General features: G+C 53.3%; 2 protein-coding genes across 6 annotated transcripts in view; both read left to right on the top strand.

Annotated features, from left to right (window-relative positions):
* The first annotated feature begins 918 nt into the window (after positions 1 to 918).
* C15H16orf91 (chromosome 15 C16orf91 homolog) lies at positions 919 to 2007 on the top strand. The gene is made up of 2 exons (XM_036825202.1): positions 919 to 1079; positions 1156 to 2007. Exons 1-2 carry the CDS (start codon positions 1048 to 1050, stop codon positions 1529 to 1531), a joined length of 408 nt encoding a protein of 135 aa, XP_036681097.1. The 5' UTR covers positions 919 to 1047; the 3' UTR covers positions 1532 to 2007.
* Positions 2008 to 5489: 3482 nt separating this feature from the next.
* UNKL (unk like zinc finger) overlaps positions 5490 to 24136 on the top strand; it is a 45002-nt gene continuing 26355 nt past the window's right edge. For 3 of the 5 annotated variants that reach the window (XM_036824494.1, XM_036824495.1, XM_036824493.1), the window contains exons 1-6: positions 5490 to 5615; positions 6904 to 7113; positions 17641 to 17817; positions 18165 to 18298; positions 21098 to 21233; positions 22671 to 22788. In XM_036824494.1, coding sequence (XP_036680389.1) covers positions 5539 to 5615; positions 6904 to 7113; positions 17641 to 17817; positions 18165 to 18298; positions 21098 to 21233; positions 22671 to 22788 — 852 coding nt within the window. In that variant the 5' untranslated portion in view covers positions 5490 to 5538. The remainder of the gene's footprint in view (positions 5616 to 6903; positions 7114 to 17640; positions 17818 to 18164; positions 18299 to 21097; positions 21234 to 22670; positions 22789 to 24136) is intronic. The other 2 variants (XM_036824497.1, XM_036824496.1) reach the window with 2 other exon arrangements.

Here is a 24136-nt window from a genome sequence, read left to right as displayed (position 1 = left end):
TTTTGTCAACGTCAACCCCCCCGCCCCAGCACATCCCCACATCTCCACAGAGTCTGTGATGATGCCTGGGTGCTCCTACGTGGTCTCCAGACAGGACGGCTCAGCAGAGCCAGGGCTAGTTTGCCTTGAAGGCAGAAGGCTCCAGCAGCTTCCCTATGAAGTCAACTGGGGAACCGGGTAGACAGGAAGTCCCAGGACAGCCCGAGGGTGACCCTCCCGGCCTGACTCCTGAAGGTGGATGGGAAGGTTCCCCCCGAGCAGGCTGCAGCCTCCATCCACAAAGATGATGGCGTGCTAGGCTCTGCACTGGTGGTTCCGCTGGCCTGGAGAGACTTGTCCGAGTGCCTGCTGGCTTCCCGGTGACAGCCGTGGGCGTGCCCTGCTGCGGTGGGTGAGGGATGGCGGCCCTGCAGCTGAGCAGTGCGCAGAAATGCCTGTCCCGCAGGGTGGGTGGTGTAGACGCCGCTATTCGTGCGCAACACAGAGCAACACAACGCGCCAGGGCTGGGTGAGGGTCCGCGGCCATGGGGCGGGGGACACTAGTCGAGGGGAGAAGATGACTCCGTGGCTGAAAATCCAATGAAAAGAGCAAAGCGGCGTCGCGAGGCCGCGGGGAGGAGGCGTTCAGGGGCTGCTCCTGCCCGGCGGGAGGGGTGTGGAGTGTGGAGTGTGGGCCTAGGGCGCCGATCTCAGGCGAGCCCGGCCGACGGTGAGACCTGCGCTGAGGCGAGCTCGTCGGAGGACGACGCCCGCAACCCGTCCCCGCCGGCCGGCCTCAAGCCCGGCGCGGAAGCCTAGGAACCTGCCCGCTAGTTCCTCTTCGGGCCGGCAGCGAACTACATTTCCCGGCATGCCCGCGCTGCCGGCCGGGGGCGGGCCTGCGACGGAAGAGGCCGCCGGAGGACGTGAGTCATTTCCGTTGAGCGAGTGGGTCCACGTTCTGTAGTCGTGAGCGGAGGCCAGGAACAGCGCGCGGCTTCCGGCTTCGTGCGACGGAAGTGACGCGACGCTGGGCGCGGCGGCGCCGAGTGCAGAGCCGGGGTCGCGATGAATTGCGTGCTGTGTGCGCCGGCTGCTGGGTGAGCTCCGCGCGGTCTCGGCGGGACCTAGGGTGAGAGCGGCGCGAGGGCGCGCTCACTGTTCTCTCTCTTCCAGGGCCCTCCGGGTGCTGAGGCTCGTGCGCTGGCCTTTCCGAAGCCTGCATCCTCCGCCCGGTGGCCGGGCTCGTGCCCAGCCCGCGGCCGATGGTGAGGAAGAGGATGACCCTAACCGCCCCCTTCAGTTTTCCTCCAGCAAAGCCATCCCGTTCCGCTGGACAGTGAAGCACTCCCTGGGAAGGGAGCAGCAGCGGCCCTGGTGGAGGGTGCTGCCCTTCAGCCTGTGCCTCATGGTTCTGGTCATCTGGTGCTTCTTTAGGCAGGAGACCAGCGCGGACCGGTGGTTGAGACGGATGTTGGAAGAAGAGGTACCGGAGCCCACCGATCGTTCTGAAGAGCCTGGAACTCCGGTGGCCCATGGGGCGAGAACTTAATGGGGTGCCAGCAGCGAGGGGACAGATCTCAGTCTTTAGGCTTTGACGTCGCGTTTGACCGTTTCTGTCCTGGTTACGCGCGTCCCCAGACTGAAGGACTTGGATGGCGCGCCTGGCAAAGCTGACTCGTTGAAGGCAAAGCAGAATGTCAGCAAATCGGAACCGGCTCTTTGCCTGATACTTGTTGCCATCGAATACGTCCAAAAGACTTTTCAGGTCCATAGAAAGGGTTTTGGTTGCAGCGTGTGCTGTTGGATTTGTGATGTCTTTGTACAACATTATCACGTTTCCAAAGGGATGCTGGTGACACTTGTAATCCAGTGTGATCCACTTTGCAGGTCATTTGCTTTCTGAGACAGAATAACTAGCAGAAGAGTTAAACGTTTTGTTTTACAATGTACCGTGATGTGTATAAATTGATGTTAGTTTAACAGACTAACAATAAATATTAATTTGGTAATGTGGAATTAAGCCAATGTTTTTTTTGTTTGTTTGTTTTTTTTGCATTTCATTTAAAAAAGGGAGCCTTCTAGTCTTTTCAGTTCCTTTGTTTGTTTGTTTGTTTTTTCCAAAATAGGAACTGAGGAAAGAAACCTAAATGTAAATTGTGGAACACTTTCTCACCTCTCTTCCAGTTTTTAATTTTAGCAAGGCAACAACTTTCTGAGTGGAATAACATTGATAAATATTTTTATGGACAACTTAGAGGCAATATTTTGGGTATGTAAATGATATGTTTTCAAGTACTGCTTAGTAGGAAACTTTCTTAATTCTGGATTAAATACAAGATGCATAAAAGGGAAGATTTTATTTACTTAAGGTTCTAGTGGAACGTTTTATCTTGGCGTATCCTTGGTGCCAAAGTTAACTGGAAATTTCTCTCACTAGGATGGTTGAAGACCACTGACTGTATGGCAGTGTACTGGCTTCTCACAAGGCCTTGGCCAAGGTCTGGCCCGCTTTGGTAAATTATGCTTGTCAGGGAAGTGGTGCTAAGACAAGTATATTCATTTTTTTTAAAGATGAAGAGACCAAGATTCAGAAGGATTGACCTAATCATGGCTCAGGCTACATCGTTAGTTCCACTGGGAGCAAAGAACTAAGATGTCCTTTCTCTGACCTGGTGTGGTTGTGACCTACTTGGTTGTGAACCATTTTATTTGAGCAACAGTCATTCAAACCTGAACCCTGACTTTACTCTCACTAGCTCCTTCAGGAAAAAAAGTCAGAACTAACGAGAAGAAATTTTATTTTAATTAAAAATAACTTTCACATGACCAAAGCAATATGATTTATCTGGAAAAATTAAACAGTATAATAAGCAAAAGGTAGAGAATCAGAAACAGTAATAATCCCACCACTAGAGGTAACTGCTGTGAGTACTGTTGGGCAGAAGATGGAGAAAACTGTATTTTAAAAAATCCAAGGAAAAGAGGTTACCTAAGTCGATGGCCTCATATCTTCCGAGCTGCTGAGGGTATTTTAACGTCTGGGTACTACCCCAGCCTTTTTTTTTTTTTTTAAATGATTTTTATTTTGTCTTAATACTTCATTTTGATGTTTACTTTTTTTTTTTTTTTTTTTTGAGCAGACAGTGGGGAGAGGGGTCAGAGGAGACAGCAGAGCAAAGGCAAGTGTCATTTACTGATCACTGAGAGTATCATTTATTCAGCACCTCCCATGAACCTGGGATAGGGTCAGGTATTTTTTTTTTTTAAGATACCATTGGTTGTAAGAAGCACCATTATTTTAAATTTTTTTTTAAAATTTATTTATGGCTGTGTTGGGTCTTCGTTTCTGTGTGAGGGCTTTCTCTACTTGCGGCAAGTGGGGGCCACTCTTCATCGCCGTGCGCGGGCCTCTCACTGTCGCGGCCTCTCTTGTTGTGGGGCACAGGCTCCAGACGCGCAGGCTCAGTAATTGTGGCTCACGGGCCCAGTTGCTCCGCGGCATGTGGGATCTTCCCAGACCAGGGCTTGAACCTGTGTCCCCTGCATTGGCAGGCAGATTCTCAACCACTGTGCCACCAGGGAAGCCCCTACCCCAGCCTTTTAAGGACATTCTTCAAAAGCATGAAAAATGACAATCTTTACAGCCTGTCACAGTTCTCTTTGCTCTCTTCAAGGAGGTGCCTCTTGGGTAGGCATCTTTTCTCCCACCTCTACAGCAAAGATCCCCAAATTTCTTTATCTTGAGCCCCCAACTTCCTTTTTTAAGCTCGAGGTGGCTCTCTATACTTCTCTACTGGACTTTACAGGTTCCTCAAGCTCCTTAGGTCCAAAACAGAGTTCAGCTCTCCCCAAACCTGTTTCTTTGCTCTGTATCCCTCCCAGCTCGGGACTTTGGAAATATCCTGAACTTCTTTCTCATTCCCTGCATCCTGGCAGTCTTCAAGATCTGTTTAGTCCTCCTCCAAAGAATTCATGGGCCTTGTTTAATTCTTCTGCTTGATTTTCTTCAAAAATATCATGTTGATTTTTTGCCATTTTAATTTCCAGGTTTAAATGTAATGTTTGTAGAGGTAGTAATTCCTTTAGACAATGTGAACATATAAAGAAGCCACCAGCAAGTGATGGCTTATTTTACTGTATTACTTGTGTTTAAAAAAAACCCCAAAACTTACATGCTTGGGAACAAATGTATGGAACTGCAGTATCTTGCTTTGTTTTGTCACTTAAGTAGGAGCATTTTTCTTGTCATTAACAATTCTCAGGAAGCATTGTCATTCTCTGTGAGGTGCTCTTTAAGTTTTTGCCAAATAACTTTGATAATTATCTTTGTACATCTTTGTCTGAATCTCATTCTTTTCTAGGTTGGAGTTTCTAGAAATGGAACAGATTATTTTCCATAAAGGTCAGTACCCATTCGTCCTCCCAGCCACACTTCCTTTAAGGGCTTTTCTTGCTGCAGGTCACCAGCATTGTGGGTTGCTGTTCAGAACAACAAAAAGTCTGTCTGCGCCATGGGCTCTTCCTTGTTTTAATTTGCATTAAAACAAATTACTAGCGAGGATGAAAATTTTAAATAACTTCTCAGGAATTCCCTGGCGGTCCAGTGGTTAGGACTCAGATCTCAAACCGCGAGGCCCGGCCAAAAAAAAAGTTTCATGCTATATACTTACAAAACAATGTACTTTGGGCCTGGGTTCTCCCTCCCGAAACGCACACCCTGCTTCCTCCTCCAGGGCCAGATGAGCTGGGGCCCTGAGTGGTAGGGCTTACCGGGGGTGGCCCACCCTCTGTGCATCCCCGCCCACCCTGTTGGTGAAGAGGGCGTGTGTGTGTCTGTCTGTCTCCCCCTTGACCTCGAGCCTTTGGATTCTTTTTTAAAAATCAGCTCTATTGATACGTAGTTCACATATTATTCAATTCATCCATTTAAAGTATACAATTGATTTTTTAGTGTATTCGCAGGGGCAACCATTACCACGATGTAATTTTAGGGCATGTGTGTAAAAGAAACCCGCTACCCATGAGCAGTCAGGCCTCCTTCCCCCCTCTCTCCCCCACACCAAGCCCTAAGCAACTGGAGCCACTCTTTGCGGTCTCAGCACCCAACCCGGGGGTCATAGAACGAATGAAGGCGAGTGTGAGCAGCCTGGGCGCGCTGTCTCTACTTGGGACCTGTCGGGTCCGTCTCGGAGCCTGGAGCTGCTCAGGGCGCTGTCAGGGCGTTCAGAGCGCGTGGGGCAGGCAGCCGGAACGGGACCAAGCAAGTGCAAGATGGGCTGTGAACGTGGACGCCGAGGGGGCACGGTGGGTGGAGGCGTCCGGCCGAGGCGGCGGGCTCGGGGCATGGCGTGGTCTGCGGTGCGCGCGGGTCCCCGCTGGGCGCCTGGTGCTGGGAAGTTCACTGGGCCTCCGGTACTGCGCCGGGCGCCGGATGGGGGCGTGGCGGGGGCGTGGCCGTCCCGGCGGGGGGCGCGGGTGGGCTCCGCGAGGGGGGAGATCCGGAGGGGCGGGGGCGGGCCCGCGCGGCGCATGCGCGCTGCATTGTTTTGACTGAAAATGCCGTCGGTTTCGAAAGCGGCGGCGGCGGCGTTGAGCGGGTCCCCCCCGCAGACCGAGAAGCCGACCCACTACAGGTCAGTGCCTGGGCCGGCCGCGGCGGGGGCTGGGGCGGGGCAGGGGGCGGCCCCGCGCGCCCCCGGCCCGCGCCCCCGCGCCCCTGGGCCTGGGAGCTGCCTCCGGGTGCGGCCTGGGGCCCCGCGCCGCCCCTCTCCCCGTTCCCCCCGCCCCCTGCCTCTCCCTTGCAGCCCCCTGGCCAGCCGGCCCCCCAGCCTCCGCGCCGCGCCTGGACTCTGGGCTGGTGGACCACCATCCTACTCGGCTACCGCCGCCTGAGCTCAGGAGGCGGCGCCCAGGGTCTGGGGTGGCACCTGGGCTTGGGGGCTGGAGGACGAGGTCGGGGGTCCACGCGCCTGGGTTGGGGATCGGGGAACAGCTCCTGGGGTCGTGGGTCGGGGGCCGCCGAGAATGCGCCTGTAGTCGGGGATTGGGGACCGCGCCTGGGCTCGGGCGGAGGGCGGCCATCTGGACTCCGGCTGCCTCCTCCTGGGGTCAGGGATGATACCGGGGCTTGGGGACCCGGGCGCTCCTGGAGTCGCGGTATCGCACCTCAAATTGGGGGTCGTGTCTGTGTTTTGCATGAGGAGGCTGTGCATGGGGTCTGAGGGATCGCGCCTGAGGTCCGGGAACTCGCCCGGGCTCCGGGTGGGGGAGGCCGTCAGGGATCGTCTGGAGTCGGAGTGGGTGTCACGCCTGAGATCGGAGATGGGGGGGGGTGGGCTGCGCCTGGGGCCAGGAGTCCGCGTCTGGATTCTGCGGGGTCGCGTCTGGGGTCGGGGACCGTGTCAGGGATTGGCAAACCATTCCTGGGACCCGAGGAACGCGACTGGGCTTGCGGGGGCGGGGTGGGGGGAGGGTGTCTGAACTCGGAGAGGTTGCATCTGAGGTTGGGGATCACACCTGGGGTCTGGGATGGATAGCGGCGCCTGGGGTCGGGGGTCGCACCTGGGGTCGGGGATGGGGGGTTTCGCCTGGGTTAGGGGATTGTGCCTGCGATTGGAGATGGGGGGCTGCGCCTGGGGTCCGGGGTCGCACCTGGAATCTGGGACCGTGCCTGGGATAGAAGATGGGGGTTTGCACCTGGAGTCGAAGGTCGCATCTGGGGTCGGGGTTGTGGGATCGTGCCTGGGGTCTGAGAAACGCGCCTGGGCCGGGGGAGGCGGGAAGGGGGTCGGCAGAGTGGGAGATCGCGCCTGGGGTCGGGGCCCTCGGGCGCACGGGATCTGACCCCTGCCCACGAGTCCTCGGGCCGCCCGCCGGCGGCGGTGGCAACGGAAGCGACCCCAACGCTGTTTGTCTTTTTAGGTATCTAAAGGAGTTTAGGACAGAGCAGTGCTCCCTGTTTGTGCAGCACAAGTGCACCCAGCACAGGCCATTTACCTGTTTCCATTGGCATTTCCTAAATCAGCGTCGGCGCAGACCGCTCCGCAGGCGCGACGGCACTTTTAACTACAGCCCGGACGTGTACTGCTCCAAGTACGACGAGGCCAGCGGCTTGTGCCCCGACGGCGACGAGTGAGTGTGCGCGGCCGCGCGGGGCAGCGTGGCCCCCACACCTGGGTGGGTGGCGGACCAGGGCTTTCCAGCACCTGGAACCTGCAGGGCCCAGACTTCACTCTGAAGTTTTCCCTTGACCGCTGGTCTTGGTGGGGACATTTCCCTATTTCTCGGCCAGTGCGGGAAGAACCGCATCTGGCTGGGGGATATCCCTGTACGGGACAAACCAATTTTGCTGCACTTCCCAGTTTTGATTGCCACCCAGTTCTGTAAATTCCCTGCATTAGAACCAACCCTTATGAGGTAAACCTTTTGAGTTTAGGACCATTTTGTAGTTGTCAGTTGCTTTTTGGTCAGAGAGCTTGTTAGAAGGTTTGCTCACATTGTGCAAATGTTTCTGGAATGGTTCCTTTCTTGCTGTTTATATGTTTATTTTTTAAAAAATTGATAGGAAAGTTATTTGTGTAGCACTTTTAAAGTTTAGGAAATCAAGGTTTTGTTTTGGTTGCCTTTTTTTTTTTTTCACAAGTTTCCTAATGGTGTTATGAACAGATGTCTTCATTTTGAAATATGTAGAATAGGAAAACACGGAAAGTACAAGTCAGATTGTACATTCATATAACTGGCAGAGATTGGTAGAGGGAGGTCTTGCTTTTTTCCTGTGGGCCGTTTGAGGAGGAGAAGAGCCTATCCATTCCCACCTGGAGGTGAGGTGGTGGCGCTGTGCCCCAGGGCCTCTTGGAAAGAGCAGCTTGTTCAGCTTCTGTTGGATCCTGGTCTGATCTGGGGGAGGCGCTGTAGGCTTCATCCCCTGACCCTCTGAAGGGAGGTGGTTCTCCAGGTATGGTCCCTTTTAAAGACAACTTTCACGCTGCTGCACAGGGAGACCCATGTGAATCTGTTCTTCGTTTTCAAAAATGCTTAGGTCAGGGAGTAAACTTTTGACCTATGGTGATCATCTTAAAAGCTTTATATATTTCCTGAAAGGTTTTTAATTGAACACCAGATAGTTAAATAGGGTTGTTGTTAAGGCAGCCTGGAGCCTGTGGAAATAATGTAGCCAGCTCCACTTTGGTTAAGATGGTATTATACTTCTGTGAAGTTTTAAAAGTGCATTATTTAATTGCATCTTGAGCTACTGTTTCCTGCAAATGGGTCTGCAGAAGAGAGATATTTTTGTCTAGCTAAGGCCTGGCCTCCGGTCCCTCATTTCCCTTGGCCACGTCAGTCACCTCTCTGGACCTTAAGTCCTGAGTTGCCCCCAGGGGCCACTGCTGAGACCCTGGTGCAGGGATCCAGTCACCTAGCATGTCTGACCCCATTCCAGAGTCCAGGATGGGGGACTATTTGGACTATTTGGCAGTATTCACTGGTGAAGCTTTTTTTTTTTGGCTGCACCGCATGGCATGTGGGATCTTAGTTCTCCCATGAGGGATCGAACCTGCACCCACTGCAGTAGAAGCATAGATTCTTAACCACTGGGCTGCCAGGGAAGTCCCCTCACTGGTGATGCTTTTAATGCATGAAAAGAAAGCATATATATTTTTTTAATTAATTAATTAATTTTATTTTTGGCTGCGTTCGGTCTTCGTTGCTGCGTGAGGGCTTTCTTTAGTTGCAGAGAGCGGGGGCTACTCTTTGTTGTGGTGCGTGGGCTTCTCATTGTGGTGGCTTCTCTTGTTGTGGAGCATGGGCTCTAGGTGCGCGGGCTTCAGTAGTTGTGGCATGCAGTCTCAGTAGTTGTGGCTCGTGGGCTCTAGAGCGCAGGCTCAGTAGTTGTGGTGCACGGGCTTAGTTGCTCCCCAGCATATGGGATCTTCCCAGACCAGGGCTCGAACCCGTGTCCTTTGCATTGGCAGGCATATTCTTAACCACTGTGCCAGAAAGAAAGCATATTTTAACAGCTGTTTTGGGTTCTGGAGTCTGAATGTCCTGGTATGGATTTGGCCCCATTGCTGGACATCCAGGGTGGGGTCCAGTTCCTATGGAATGCAGAGTGCTGCAGTGGACACCTACCTGTGGATGGTCATTTTAAGCTAGACTCAAATATTAAATATTACAATTATTTATTGCAAAAACATTAACATGGGGAATTCCCTGGCGGTCCAGTGGTTAGGACTCCTGGCTTTCACTGCCGAGGGCCCAGGTTCAATCCCTGGTGGGGGAAATAAGATCCCACAAGCCACATGGTGCAGCCAAAAAAAAAAAAAAAAAAAAAATTAACATATAGCTCAAATAGCATGCAGGTTAGCAGGTTATCATTGAGAAGAAGAATGGGACTAAGATGGTTGTTTGATACTGTTTTGGGTGCATCCTGTGTACATGTACACACAGTATGAAAGTACACGTGTCTTATTAAAGATTTTGTTTGTGACTTTTAGTGAGCACATGAGATGACTTGCTTCAGCCCCATAGGAAGTGTTTGACAGGCCAGACATCTCCCCTGAGAATCTCTTCTTAGTAATTACCACTCATTCCATGGGAGATAGACTTTCCCAGAGTTTGTCCTGTTGAATTACATATTCTAGCTCATTCAGGGTTGCCATGGAATCTGTAAATAGATACTACTTTTCAGAGCGGGGAAAGGGCTTTCCTTTTATTTCAGTTCATTGGTTCTTGAAATGCCTATTTTGGGCATATGTACTAGCAACCTGTTATTGTAAATCATGAATATGTATCAGAGACCAAAGACCCTTCAGCCAATATCAGGTGACATAAGCATCCAAGTTCTTGGAGCTTGATGGGGGCGCTGTGGGGCTGAGCCGTGGGCGGGAGGGTGGGATCCCCAAGAGGCAACCCCTGATGTCAACTCCTGTCCTAGGCAGGTGGTCATTCTCCCCCCTTGCTGTCACCTCTCCTCCTGGGGCCCCCTCCCCTTCTGTCACCCCCTTTCATTTGCGGGCACTCTCCTCCCCCGCTGTCACACCCCCGCTGTCACCCCTTTTCATTGGCGGGTAGTCCGTCAGCCTTCCCCTCTCGCTGTCACCCTCCTTCCAGTGACCCCTCCCCATCTGTCACCTCCACCCCCTGTGAATACTCCAGCTGTCATCTCTGGGTAGCCCCCTCATCTCCTCCTCCCCATGGGCACCCCCTCTGTCACCCCTTTTCCTCCGTGGGCAGTCACCCTCCCCCTCTCTCTGTCACCCCTCCTTCCGTGGCCCCTCCCCGTCCGCCACATCCCCCCACCCCCCCCACTCCCGCTGTCACCCTCCGCCGGCGGGCACCCTGTGGCCGGGAAGGCCCCTCAGTGCTAGCGCCCCAGGTCCTCCCTTTCGCGGCGCCCTTTGTTCTGGCGGGCACGCCCCTTCCCCGGCGCGGGCCTCGATTGGCCGACAAGGTCACGTGAGCCCCGCCCCGCCCCCGTGGGAACTGGCCTCCCCGCGGCGCGGCTGGACCGCCTGGGTCTGCAGCTCGCTGCGCGCCCTCTGTAGTCGGCCAAGAGCGAGTCGGCCGAGCGGGCGCTGCCTCCGAGCTTGAGGGCGGGCCCACCCCACAGGGCCTACCCCACAGGGCCCACCCCACAGGGTCGCTGTTCCCACCCGTGCGGATCCGTCGCAGGTATTTCTCAGGCTGGGATTTTGAAGAAAGCGACGCTCGCTTGCCGGAGCGAAGCTTGGCCGGAGGTTTGTCGCGGTCCAGCCACATCCTGAAAGCTGCTCTGAGAGAGGCAGTGGGTGTGGACAGCCCCAGCCCCGCAGCTAGTCCTGTTCGCTGCGCAGGACCGTAGACCGTCAGGGCGGGTCTTCCCACCTGGAACCTAGGTGTGCTTCCCCTCCCAGGAGACCATGTGTCCGTTTTGTGCTTGTAAATGCATGTCAGGTGCGTTTACAGAGGTAGGTTCTGACGCATAAAAAGCAAAGGCCCTTCCAGGGGTCTGAGGGGCCCCTCCAGGGGAACATTTTCATTGGCAGACAATACAAGCAGTCCCCAACTATACGGAGTACAAAGTGACCATACTCTTTCCTGATAACCCTCTTTCTGTCACAAGCAGGCAGTCCCTGGAGGCGGCCCTCCAGACCCCACATTTTATAGGTTTTCTTGGTTTTAATAAGAAGTGATCCTGCCCCATTACTGTGCTATAACTTTCCAGATTGGCTCTAGAGATCTGCCTTGTTGTTGGTAGGGCTCCCTACCATGTTTTCACCTGGCAGGCCCGGCACGTCTCCCCACAGCTCCCTCCCTCCTCACTGCACGTTGCCTGGGACCTCCCACCCGTGAATCTGGGCACTGCGGGAGCTTGCTGATGTACAGAAACTTTTCTACATGCCCAAGTCTTGGTGTGCCTGCTGTGTCATACTTGTCCTTAGTCTGACTTGTCTGTTGAGAGATGCTCCTGCAATGTTTAATTTTAAAAAGTCAGGTGTCCTAGGACCTAAGGCTTAGGTGAAAGTCCGTTCACTTCAGGATGGTTATAAACTGTTGCTGTTTAAACTGACCATATAAGTGAACTCTGCTTGGGCATTTGGGGTGAGGTGAAAGCCAAGGGCAGGCCACGTTAGAACATAATATTTAGGAGTCACGGAGCTACTTAACAGTCTAGAGGAAGACACAGGCTTTACAAATCAACCAACCTAAGGAAAGGAATTACAATTAGGTGACTGAGTTGGACCTGTCAGAGACCAGTAGGTAGAAGAAGCAGAAGAACGTGAGAGTGATTGTAGCATTTCAGGCCCCCCTGCTTTGATTGAAGGGCCGGGGATGAGGAGGTGACTGGGAGGGAGCGCCTGGCACAGGGAGCTCTGGTGCTCCTTGGAGGCGAGTGGGGAGACGGCCTCAGCAGAGACAGGTTTCTCGGAGAGGGTGGCAGCTTTTTGGGCATAGAGGAGGGAGGTGGACTTGTTGCCGAGCTGATGGTCCATGTTAGGGATTAATGAGGGGTCGCTGGCCTGGCTCGAGAGTCCAGGGCAGCCCTTGGAAGCCAGAGGCTGGGGGTGCTGGGCTGAATGGATGAGTGTGTGGTTCACATGGGGTTAACTGGCAACCCCCCCACCCCTAGTGTCAGAGAAGAGGGGGACACTCAAGCTTCTCCCCACAAGCCCCACCTTTTCGCCATCCCCAGTTGTCTGTTCCATTTTTCTGCTGCCACTCATTTTCCATATCTGCTGCTCGGTTCTGGTCCAGTTCACACCTCAGTTATTTCTGTGCTGTATTCTGGTCCCCACCTATGCCTGAACTCCCTGAGGACTAGGAGAGAATCATGTTGTACTTGAGTGTCCGTCTCAGCCCAGTGGTTCTCCCAGTGCGGCCCCCAGATCAGCAGCAGCAGCATCACCTGGGAACTTGCCAGCAGTTTCTACCCAAGGTTCCTGCCGAGATCAGATGGTCTGGGGTTAGCAGACCATCCAGGTGGTTGTGATGCGCTCCAGCCTGGCTTGCTGACCAATGTTGATGTATAGTGGAACTGAGTTTGTGGGTCTACCTTTGTTTTGGGTGAGTTGCGGGAAGGAAGGGGATGATTTCTGGCTCTCCTGGAGACACAGGCAGCAGCCTCGAGCCCCTGCCGTGTTCCTCTTTACCCCTCCCTCCTAGTTTCAGTGGTTCCAGAGCATCATGGCAGACCTGTGTCTGGCATGTACTGGTGCATCACACCATCCATGGAGCCTTGTTTTAATTACACTGATTGGGTCACTAATTGTCATGGATGGTTTTGAGAACCACGGGTGCCACCCTGAATTTGACGGGCTGTGGAACCGAATCACATTACAGGTGCTACAGGGCTGTCAGTGGCCCCCGGGATGGATGAGTGAACTCCTGTGGCGAGGAAGCATCTGCACGCGGTATTGGGCTGACCCCTGGGGTTCCCCCCAGCCTCTTCCCCGCGTCTACATTCTGCCATTGTGTTTTCTCTAAGGTTTTCCCTTTTGCCTCTTAGATGTTCTTAGGTGAAGCCATTTTCTTTTCATTAAATGTCCTCCAATATTTTAATCTTAGCTTATGCTTTGAAGTCATGTAATAATCAGAGGTGACATGCCCCTAATGAAATAATAGTGCCTGTTCGGTGCTCAGTGCTGGCGAGAGGGGGAACCTTGGCCGGGCTCTGGTTGCCACAATGATGGTACTGGCAAGGAAACGAAATGATGCTTAGAGCTGACCTGAGGGACCATTAGGGAACATGGGGAAATGGGGGAGGTGTCGCCCACCACATTCACTCCCCGGAGCTGTGGGGGTGCATGCAGCCTTTGCCACACCCTGCAGTTAGCGCATCGGCGATGCCTGTGGTCCGTGTGGTCCTGCTTCAGCACGGCTATGCGGACTGGGTTCCGTAGATAAACCAACAGGCAGTGCCTTGGCTCTGATGTGCTGGTCCCCCTCTCCCCAGACTCTGGAATTCTCTTGCTTTAACTTATAGTAGATTGTGAGTGTTTCTGAAGATTGGAACTGTTTTTGCAAAATGGCCATTTTCCTATTAAAGTCATTTTATTTTATTTTTTATTGTAGTAAAACATACATAACATTAAATTTATCATCTTAGCTTTTTTAAGTGTACAGTTTAGTGGAGTTAAGTCTATTTGCAGTGTTGTGCAGCCATCACCACCATCCACCTCCAGAACTTTTCCATCTTCAAACTGAAACTCTGTCCCCATGAAACAATAGCTCCTCCTTCCATAATTTTTGATACAAGCAGACGTATCTGTATTCTTGTTCCCCTCCCCCACCTTCCGATGTAAACCATAGGGTGCTACACTCCCTTTTCTTTTAAAATAAATTTATTTATTTATTTATTTAATTTTATTTTTGACTGTGTTAGGTCTTTGTTGCTGTGCGCAGGCTTTCTCTAGTTGCGGCGAGCAAAGACTACTCTTTGTTGTGGTGCGCGGGCTTCTTATTGCGGTGGCTTCTCTTGTTGCGGAGCACAGGCTCTAGGCGCATGGGCTTCAGTAGTTGTGGCTCGTGGGCTCTAGAGCGCAGGCTCAGTAGTTGTGGCGCACGGGCTTAGTTGTTCCACAGCATGTGGGATCTTCCCGGACCAGGGCTCAAACCCATGTCCCTTGCATTGGCAGGCGGATTCTTAACCACTGTGACACCAGGGAAGTCCTGCACTCTGTCTTCTTAGTGCTTTTCCCTCACGGTACCACCTGGCGCCCCCTCCAAAGCCGTCCACACAGACTGCCCATTCCTCCAAGCCGCGCTGAGCTCCCTTGAAGTTTATCCCACAACTCGGTTGTCTCCCGCCTTTGGTGATTACGAACAAAACATCTTTTTATCTCTGTGTGCCAGTCTGTCTTTGGGGATTGCTGGGACGGAGGGTAATGGCACCTGTCCTCTTGGTGCCTGTCACTTGGCGTTCTTGCCAGCAGCAGTGTTGCTTTACCATAGCCCTGCTCCTGGGGTTTTGCCCGGGAACATGTGGGCCTCCAGGTGCATTTCTCTCATCAGAAGCAAGATGAGTGCCTCTCAGTGGTCGAGACCCTTTGCATTTTCTCTTTTGTAAGTTCCTTGTTTATTTCTCTAGCCCATTGTTCTGTGAGTTCCTGGCCTCTCTATTTCTACACGTTCTTTGTTAGTGATTTAGTCTATATATTAATGTGAAAAGTGGGAGGGGTTCCTTGTTCTAGAGCAGGTTCCTTGGTGTGGCAGAGACTGCTCCATGACAGCCTCACCTCTCTGGGGACCCAGAGACTGAGTTACACACCAGTGCTTGTGAGGAGATGCACAGGAGCTCTTGGAGGAGCTTAAAACGTAAGATGTAACTCTGTAGTGAGGGATTTTAATCAAGGCTGCATCAAAACCTAATATAGTAAAAATCCTAAGTAGATATTTGACCATTTCACTCATACGTCCTGAAAATGTTCCTTGGAACTTATCTTTGAGAACACGAAGGCGACAGCTCCTATTTGGGCACAGAGAGCACTGTCTGCACAGGCAGTGTTTCCTTTTTCTTGTCTGTATGTAATACAGTCATAATTCTTTAAGTTTTTTCTTTTCTCTTTTCACAAGGTGGGGACCATCTTGTCTCGTAAACCGCTTTCCCCATCTTCCGCTTTTCCTTTTTCTCACGGATCTTTGGTGATTGGCAACAACAGCTGGGATTGCCCCAGAAGTGTTTGTGCAGAGTTAATTGGAGGAATTGCCTCATTTTCAGTTCCCGCCACTCACAAGAGAGTGTGGTCATCCCCCCCACCTCGTGCCCATGTGAGGGACCCGAGGGGCTGGCTGTGTTTTGTCCTCTTGAACTGGGTGCTGTCACTCAGGTGTCGGCTTGTGAAATGCCACAGGCCATCCAGGTATGACCTGTGACACGCTTCCCTATAAGTGTGGTGTTGAAATTTCAACACATAGAGACCATCTCTCTCTCTCTCTTCTCTGTCTCCAATGGGCTTTGTTTAAAGTTGTGATAACATCCATAAAGTTTGCCATTTTAACCATCTTTTAAATTAATTAATTAATTTATTTATTTTTGGCTGCGTTGCGTCTTCGTTGCTGCGTGCGGGCTTTCACTAGTTCTGGCGAGTGGGGGCTTCTCACTGCGGTGACTTCTCTTGTTGCGGAGCATGGGCTCTAGGCATGTAGGCTTCAGTAGTTGTGGCACATGGGCTCAGTGGTTGTGGCTCACGGGCTCTAGAGCGCAGGCTCAGTAGTTGTGGTGCACTTAACCATTTTTAAATGTGCGATTCAGTGGCATTAATTACATTCACAGTGTTGTACAACCATGACCGCCATCTATTTCCAGATTCTTCCTCCCAGACAGAAATTCTGTCCCATTACACAGTCACTCCCCCTCTGCCTCCCCCAGCCCCTGGCACCCACCCTCTACTTTCCTTTTTTTTTTGTTGTTTTCTTTATTCTATTTATTATAGTCACATATTTAATACATATTTATTGACAATAAAAATGAGAAAATGCTTAGTATAATTTTTTTCAAACAACTTCTTTGAAACAGTAATATATTATTCTCTGTTTCATCAGCATGCTATAAGAAGATTTAGGTAGTACATGATATATATATTTTTTCTCTTTTTTTCTTTCTTTTTTTTTTTAACATCTTTATTAGAGTATAATTGCTTGACAATGGTGTGTCAGTTTCTGCTTTATAACAAAGTGAATCACTTATACATATACATATGTCCCCATAGCTCTTCCCTCTTGCATCTCCCTCCCTCCCACCCTCCCTATCCTACCCCCACCCTCTACTTTCTGTTGCTATGAATTTGACTGCTTTAGGGACCTCATGGGAATGGACCCACACAGTATTTGTCCTTTTGTGTCTGGCTTCTTTCACTTAACAGAATGTTTTCAAGGTTCATCCCTGTTGTAGCCTGTATCAGTGCTCATTCCACCATCTGGATGGACCATGTTTTGTTCATCCATCCATCAGTTGGTGGACACTCGGGTTATTTCCAGCTTTAAGCTCTTGTGACTCGTGCTGCTGTAATTGTGGGGGCACATGTATCTTTGAGACCCCAGCTCTTCCGGGAGTGCATCTGGATCTTCTGGGCCCACAGTATTTGCCTTTTGCTTGGTTGGCTCCGGGGGACCCGGGAACTTGCCGGGGCATGGCGTCCTCTCTGTCCCGCTCTTATGGCCTGCACACCTGGGGTGTTCCATAAGGTCTGGGGTGAGCTGTCCGAACTCTGAGCCTCTGTTTCTTCATCTTACCAGACGGGGGTTTAGACTGGTTGGTCCCTAAGTCGTTTTTTCTTTTACTTTTGGTCTTGTCCATCCATCTGTGCTCTGCATGGGGGGCCCCCCACCCCCACAGGTGCTCCCAGCACCCAGGTCCACGGCCTGCCAGGCAGCGAGGTGGGAGTGGACCTTTCCCAAGCCCCACACAGTGCTCCCCATCCATCTCTGGGGGTGATGGCCTTGTTTTTAGATCTGGGGACTTGCAGCTATGGCTCTGCCTCGGCCTTGGGCCACTCCGGGGCTGCTCAGAGTCCTTTGTGTATCCCCTCCCATTCTTCTGTGTCTCTGGCTCTTGTCTGGAGGGACTGACCTTAAGGCGGGCTCAGTTCCCTGCCCCATGTCTGCTGGAACCGTCCATGCCACCTCTGCCACTGCCACCTCCCTGCAGCGGGAGCCCTCACCCTAACCCTAACCCTTGCTGCTCAGGGAGCCGCGTGTGGCTCTCCCTGGGAGTGCGTGGCTCCGGGCCTTTGTGTGGCCTGTGGGATGCTGCCCCATCCGTGCCTCCCCCCAGCTGCTTCTCCCCAGCCTGTCTCCCCCAGTGTCCTCCTCCAGCCCTTCCAGGCTCCTCCACCTCCCTCGAGGGGTCCCTGAAAGCACCTGGACGGGGGATGGGAGAGGCCGCCAGCCCCTTACTTGATGGGGGAACTTTGCTTTCCACTTTATTCAAAAGATTATGAAGGGTGATTTTCGGGTAACTTGGGTGTTGTATTTTTCTCCCATGTGTAATTGAGGGATTTGTGGGGGTCTGAGTGCCGTGGGGGAGGGTCTGGAGCAGGGACGGGTGCTCTGTCCAGTGCTGTTCATCCTCCGACTAGAGCAGGTGTTTGGGAAAAGGAGACAAGAACCAGCTGCCGGGAGCAGGTTGACACCGTGGTGGCCCCAGGGCCCAGACGGTGCGTGTCGTCTTCTGCTTCCCAGATGTCCGTACCTGCACCGGACGACCGGGGACACGGAGCGCAAGTATCACCTGCGCTACTACAAGACGGGCACGTGCATCCATGAGACGGATGCCCGGGGCCACTGCGTGAAGAACGGACTGCACTGCGCCTTCGCGCACGGCCCCCTGGACCTGCGGCCGCCCGTGTGTGACATCAGGTGAGTGGCCGTCCTGCCGGGAGCCGCTCTCCTCCCTGTGTTTCAGGCATTGCTTGCCTCAAGCAGCTCTTTCTGGGCCTTGATTTTACTCCTAACGAGAAAGTGACCCTTCTTCTCCCTCCTGACCCGGACCCGGGGGAGCTTGTGGCGTCTCGCACGCTCAGCTCTGAGGCTCTTGGGATTTGGGCCAAGACTGTCATCCCGGGACGGGGGCCCCAAGGCCGTGGGCTGCACGTCCTGAACCCTCACGTAGGCGGCTTCGTAAGATGACAGAAGCCGGTGGCTGTCTCACCGTCAGAGGCTTCGGACAGGCTGCAGCACCGTGACCACGTGCCGTTTGGTTGCAGGGAGCTGCAGGCCCAGGAAGCCCTGCAGAACGGCCAGCTCAGTGCTGGGGATGGCGTCCCTGACCTGCAACCTGGGGTCTTGGCCAGCCAGGCCCTGATGGAGAAGATCCTGGGCGAGGACCCCCGGTGGCAAGGTAACCCCGCAGCCGCTGCTGGGGCGGGGGGCTCGTCCCTGTCTGTAAAGTGCCCACACCGTGGACCTCGTCGCCCCCTTTACAGGTCAGGAGGGGAGACCGAGGCTCCATTCGAGCACATCACCATCAGCCCCTCCAGCAGCCTGTCTGGTCCCCAGGCTGCTCTGGGGGAGGGGCCTGCATGGCTGGCGCAGCTCCTGCCAGGTGTCTGGTCCCAGAGCCAGCCTGGTCCCCAGCAGCCTCCACAGATGATGGCTATGGGCAGTGAGGTTTATTTAATTGTAAAATACCCATAATGTAAATTTGCCATTTTAACCATCCAAAAGTCACAGGTCCGTGGCATTTGGTGCACCACAGTGTTGTGCAACCATCAACTCTGTCTGGTTCCAGAACATTTCCATCACCTCGGACAGAAACCCGTGCCCATCAGTGGTCTCCCCTCCCCAGCCCTGGCATCCACTAGCCTGGCTATGTCTCCGTGGAGCTGCCTGTTTGGATGTTTCCCGAGGGTGGTGTGGTTTTAAGAGAACCCCCCTCGGTAATGCCGTGTCTCCTTGGACCGGCTTTGCTCTCACGCGCGTAAATGCTTCAAGGCCACGCTTACTTAAGCGGTGAATTCCCTACAAGGGTCTTTCCCCCACCCGCTGAATCCTATGCCACCCTGGGCCCAGGGACGAATTAACAAAAGTGGCTGCACAGGCCTTCCTGATGCCCGGGCCTCAGGCCTGGCCCAGTAGGAGCGCTGAGGAGCCTGGCCTTCCATCGCGCCTGCGGTGTGGGGGGCCTGGACCCACAGCATATATGGGGGTCCCAGTGTCGCCATGTCCCTCTGGGGAGAGGCTTGCACAGAGGGAAGGCTGCGCCCACAGCTCCCTGCCTCGGGGCTTGTCCTTCTCGTGTTGCAGCCCCTCGGTCTCCCTGGTCCTGGACCACAGGCTCCACCTGTGAGCTCTGGCTGGTGGTGCAGGTGGGGGTACAGGTCCTCTCTTGTCACTGTCAGGCGGGCTGAGCTTGAGGAAGGAAAGTGGGAGGAGGCGCTGGGTCGGGTCTGGCCGGATAACTAACCCTCAGCACCCGTGGTTTGGATTTTTAGTTAGTAGATTTTATTTTTTAGGGAAGTTTTCGGTTAACAGAAAAATTGCACATCGTGAACGTCTTGTGTTGATGAGGTAACATTTGTTACAATTGACAACCAATATTGATACATGATTATTAACTAACGGCACAGTTTACCCCTGCATTGTGCATTCTCCAGGTTTGGGCAAATGTATAAAGACACGGATCCTCCATTATGATGTCATGCAGGTAGTGTCACTGCTCTAAGATCCTCTGTGCTCCACTGCTGGTGACCACTGATCTTTCGCCCCATTGTTTTGTCATACAGTTGGGATCACACAGTGTGTAGCCTTTGCACTTAGTGCTGTGCATTCAGGGTTCCCTGTGTCTCTTTGGGGCTTGGTAGCGCCTTTCTTCTTTTTTTCTTCTCATATTATGTTAGCACCTTTCTTCTTATTGCTGAATAATTCTCCACGTCTGGGTGGACCGTTCATCCGTCACCCACTAAAGGGCGTTCCGGAGCCCCTGTGACTCATGGGCACTGCCACGCCTCTCACTTCTTTGTGGTTCATGCCACTCAGCGCAGGACCTTGTGTCTGTTGGAGGTCCTCTGTCAATGCTTGTGAACAAGTGTCTTACAATTTTTATTTTCTTAAAATCGTCTTTTCTGTTTAAACTCCTTTTGTCCTCTTTGTGCCCTGCTGTGTGGTTCACTTCCCTTGTCATTTTGTCAGTTATTTGGAACTGAGTTTGGTGTGTGGGGGGGTGGTGCCATTAAATGTGGGTGTGGAAGTGTGTCCTGGGCATGGCGCTGCGGTTGCTGGGGTTGGCTGGGCAACACACCCTCCCTCCGCCACTGTCTTCCCCTCCATGCCTTGAGGGTCAGCCCTGCTGGGCAAGTGTAATTAAAAACAATGGCGTTTGTAAAAAAAAAAAAAAAAAAATGGGGAGGGTCAATTATTAACCAACCCAAGAATGGGTATGATTTTCAAGAATCTCCGTTCATCCGTTACTGCTTTTAAATGACCCCTGGTGGTTTTTTTGTTTATTTTTGCTTTGAGATAAAATTCAGGTAACATGAAATTAACTACTTAAAACATAGACTTTATTTTTTTAGAGCAGTTTTAGGTTCCACATTGTGGAAAGTTCAGGGAGGCCTCACATATCTGGTACCTCCATACACACGGCAGCCCCCCTGCAGTGGGATGTTTGTCACAGCTGAGAGCCTGCATTGACGTGTCAGCATCGCCCAGCACCCATCATTTACCTTGGGGTTAAAATGAGCCATTTTATTTATTTTTATTTATTTATTTTTAAAATTTGTATGGTACTTTATTGGGTGTAAAATGAGCCATTTTAAAGTGTATTTCGGAGGTTTTTAGTATGTTCACAGTGTTGTGCACCCATCACTTTTATCTGGTTCTAAAACTCTATCTAGTCTCCCCAAAGAAGCCCCGGCCCCTGATACCCACTAATCTACTTACTGTCTATGGATTTGCCTGTTCTGGATGTTTCCTATAAGTAGACTCATACAACATGTGCCTTCTGTGTCTGCTTCTCTCACTGAGCATTGTGCGTTCAGATCGTTAAAGTCTCATCCACGTCGTAGCGCGTCAGTGCTTCACTCCACCACATGGATGGGCCACATGGCGTTTACCCATCATCTGCCGATGGACAGCTTTTGGCTGTGTGGCTGCCGTGAGCACACGTGTGCACGTTTCCGTGTGGACCCCTGTTTTTCAGATACCAACTTTGTGCTAGGCAGCTACAAGACAGAGCAGTGCCCCAAGCCGCCGCGCCTGTGCCGCCAGGGCTACGCATGCCCGCACTTCCACAACAGCAGGGACCGGCGGCGGGACCCCCGGAGGTTCCAGTACAGGTGAGCCTGGGCCACAGGCGCCGCAGGGCCCTGGCCGACTTCTCTGGTGTGGGCCCAGCCCGGCGGTCTCCTCTGTTCACACTCACGTCGGCTCGAGGCTCTAGTTTAGGCAGCCACCCCTCTGCTCCCTTCACTCTCCCCGGAGGCCCCGGTGTCCAGCCAGCCGGCAGGTGCGGTCAGGGTGTGGCTCCTCCATTTCCCCCCCTCCCCCGGCCTCCCTCCTGTGACCTGTGTGCCCCTGCCAGCAAGAGCACCTGCTGGCAAGGAAGTGGCCCTTGCGAGGCTGAGAGTCCCGGTGCCCACAGCCTGACTTCACCCTCTCCGGAGGACTGATGTCCTCGGGGTGGTGGGTTTGGGCCTCACCTGCTGTCATGCACCTGGCAGTCCTGGTCTCTTCCTAGGCCGTCTCCTCCTCACTCCAGCTGCCCTCACCTTGGTGCCCAGCTTAGCCTCGAGTTTGCCAACTTGCTGGATGGACCCGGCACTTGGCGGGGTGGGGGACTGGGGACACGGAACCCCAGGGGTGCCTGGGCACCTTGGCCCTCACCTCGCTCCTCCCTTGGGTCCCGAGCTCTGTGTAGAGCTTGTTCTTGGAGCAAAGAGCCTCTCTCTAATAATTTGATGCCACCTCACCTGCCTGAGAGCCCTCACTTTCAGATAGAGAAAGTTGTTTTTATGACAGTCACTGTTCTGAGTAGTTTGAGTTGAGGGACAGAGAACCTTTGGCTTTTAGTCACCCGATGTCATCTTGAGAAGATGAAGTGAATTTACTGCGTATCAAAGGGATAGAAAATCGTAAAAAATAAAAGCTTTATTTCCCACAGATGATAATTTTTAAAATAAATCCAATACAATAAAGCTGCCAGGAAGTACCTGAAGATTAGAGGGTATTGGTTAGGGTTTTCATATTGTAGGACCAAAGTCTCAGGTTCAATTTTGAAACAGTCTCACGGGGAGACAGAGTGTGGTCCCCTTGTGGGCTGGGCGGGGGCTGGGCCTGGTCTTCTCCTGCTGCAGGAGGCCTGGCTGCGTCTCCGAGGTGCTTGTCACAGTGGCATCAGTGGCTCTGACTCAGAATCACTTCACATTTTGTGGAAAATGAAAACAGGCTCCCGAATGCTTTCTGGGTTCCACCAGGCACCTGCACTGCTTTTTTTTGGCCGCACTCTGCGGCATGTGGGATCTTAGTTCCCTGACCAGGGATCGAACCCACTCCCCCTGCAGTGGAAGCGCAGAGTCCTAACCACTGGACGGCCAGGGAAATCCCCGCCCTGCTTTTTTTTTTGCCTGTCCTGGTGAGGAAAGGGCCAGTGCTTCCAGGGCTGGCACCCATGTCCCCTGGTGGTGCACGTGTTCTCAGCACTGTGCGGACAGCCTGATGCCCCAGGGCATGTGGGGAGGACATCCATCCTCCGCTGACTCCTCCTTGTCCCCCAGGTCCACCCCCTGCCCCAGCGTGAAGCACGGTGACGAGTGGGGAGAGCCCTCCAGGTGCGAGAGCGGGGACAGCTGTCAGTACTGCCACTCGCGCACAGAGCAGCAGTTCCACCCCGAGGTACGGGAGCACCCCCGGTCCAGGGACGGGCTCAAAGGACTCGCAGGGCTCAGCACCTATGGTTCTTTACACGGAAAGAATGCGATTAAAATCAGCAAAGGATCAAGGCCACAGGGGCGGGTCCTGGGGAGACCAGGCACGCACTGTGGACGGTGTGTCCTCCTAGCCACCATGTGTGGCCGTATTTGTGGCCATACTCACAGTGCTGCCAGCTGGGAAGTCACCCAAGCCTTGGCATCTAGGGTTTTTACTGGGGGTCGGTCAGCAGACGTGGCTGACCTCAGTCTCTGGCCCCTGCAGAGGCTGAGCCAATGCTGGGTGGCCCAGGCCCACCTTAAGTCACTATGTGGCATGGCCCAGGGCCCCAGGTAAACAGAGACCCGACCAGGCAGGACATTCCAGGGGCTCAAATGTCACCTCCCTGAGCTGAGCCCGTCAAAGCCAGTCCTTCCTTTGGGGCATGTGGGTGTGGACAGGGAAGCCATGGAGTTAACCCTTTGCTGCACACTCGGATTTGTATTAAAAACGAACAAGCACACAAGGCCCCTGAGCCAACGGGAGAGCATCAGAGCACTGGGACCAGGAGGGTCAGGGCCAGGCTGGGAGCAGGCTCTGCGGTGAAGGAGCACCCAGCTGTGCCCACTGGGGCACCTGGGCTCCAGGGAGGGGTGGGCTCCTGGTCTGAAAGGCTGTGGTGTTTTGTTTCTTAAAAGTTTCTTCTGTCTAGAGATTCAGTGCTTCAAAGCGTGCATAAAACAACACTTAGACTCCTGATATTTGTAGTTCTGAATTGGAGACCTTTTGAAATTGCTTTTGTTGGTGACCCTTAAAATTTCAGTGCAGGTGCTCAGGGGATGGCCAAAGAGCCACGGGGAATGAGCAGCGTTTCGGGCAGGGAAGGGGGCGGGTGGCAGCGCCCATGAGGGTGTGTGGGGCCTAGAGGCCGCTGTCCCTCCTGGGCAGGCTGTGCTGCGGGGCCACACCCTAGTGAAGCAGCCTTGGGTCTGGCCATGGAGTGGACGCATGTGGTCACTTAACAGGCATTTCTTGTGCACCTGCTGTATACCAGGCACTGAACCAGGTGCATCTTTCAGGAAATGCCAAGTGGACAAACTGACCTGATATGTGATTTCAAGGACAGGCGCTGCAGGAGCAGCCTCAGGCCCACACGGTTTCCCAGGCTGACTGGCCCTGCGCAGACAGGGCGTCCCGGGACTGCTGGGAGGAGTGGGGACGGGGAGTGCGATGTCCACATCCCTCTCTTTCAGGATACCCCCTTGTGATTACCAGCTCTGGGCCTCCAGCTGGAAGGAGGAGGCCAGACCCAGCCAGCTCTGGGCCTCCCACA

Source organism: Balaenoptera musculus, chromosome 15 (assembly GCF_009873245.2).
Source record: "Balaenoptera musculus isolate JJ_BM4_2016_0621 chromosome 15, mBalMus1.pri.v3, whole genome shotgun sequence".
In the NCBI taxonomy this organism is placed as follows: domain Eukaryota; kingdom Metazoa; phylum Chordata; class Mammalia; order Artiodactyla; family Balaenopteridae; genus Balaenoptera; species Balaenoptera musculus.
The sequence above is the reverse complement of the archived record's forward strand: the minus strand, read 5'-3'. Positions and strand labels throughout refer to the sequence as shown.

Excerpts from the sequence above, each read along its gene's own strand:
- C15H16orf91 (XM_036825202.1), top strand. The coding sequence starts at position 1,048 with ATGAATTGCGTGCTGTGTGCGCCGGCTGCTGG. Across the intron at positions 1,080-1,155 it reads CTGTGTGCGCCGGCTGCTGG|GGCCCTCCGGGTGCTGAGGC; the intron begins GTGAGCTCCGCG and ends TCTCTCTTCCAG.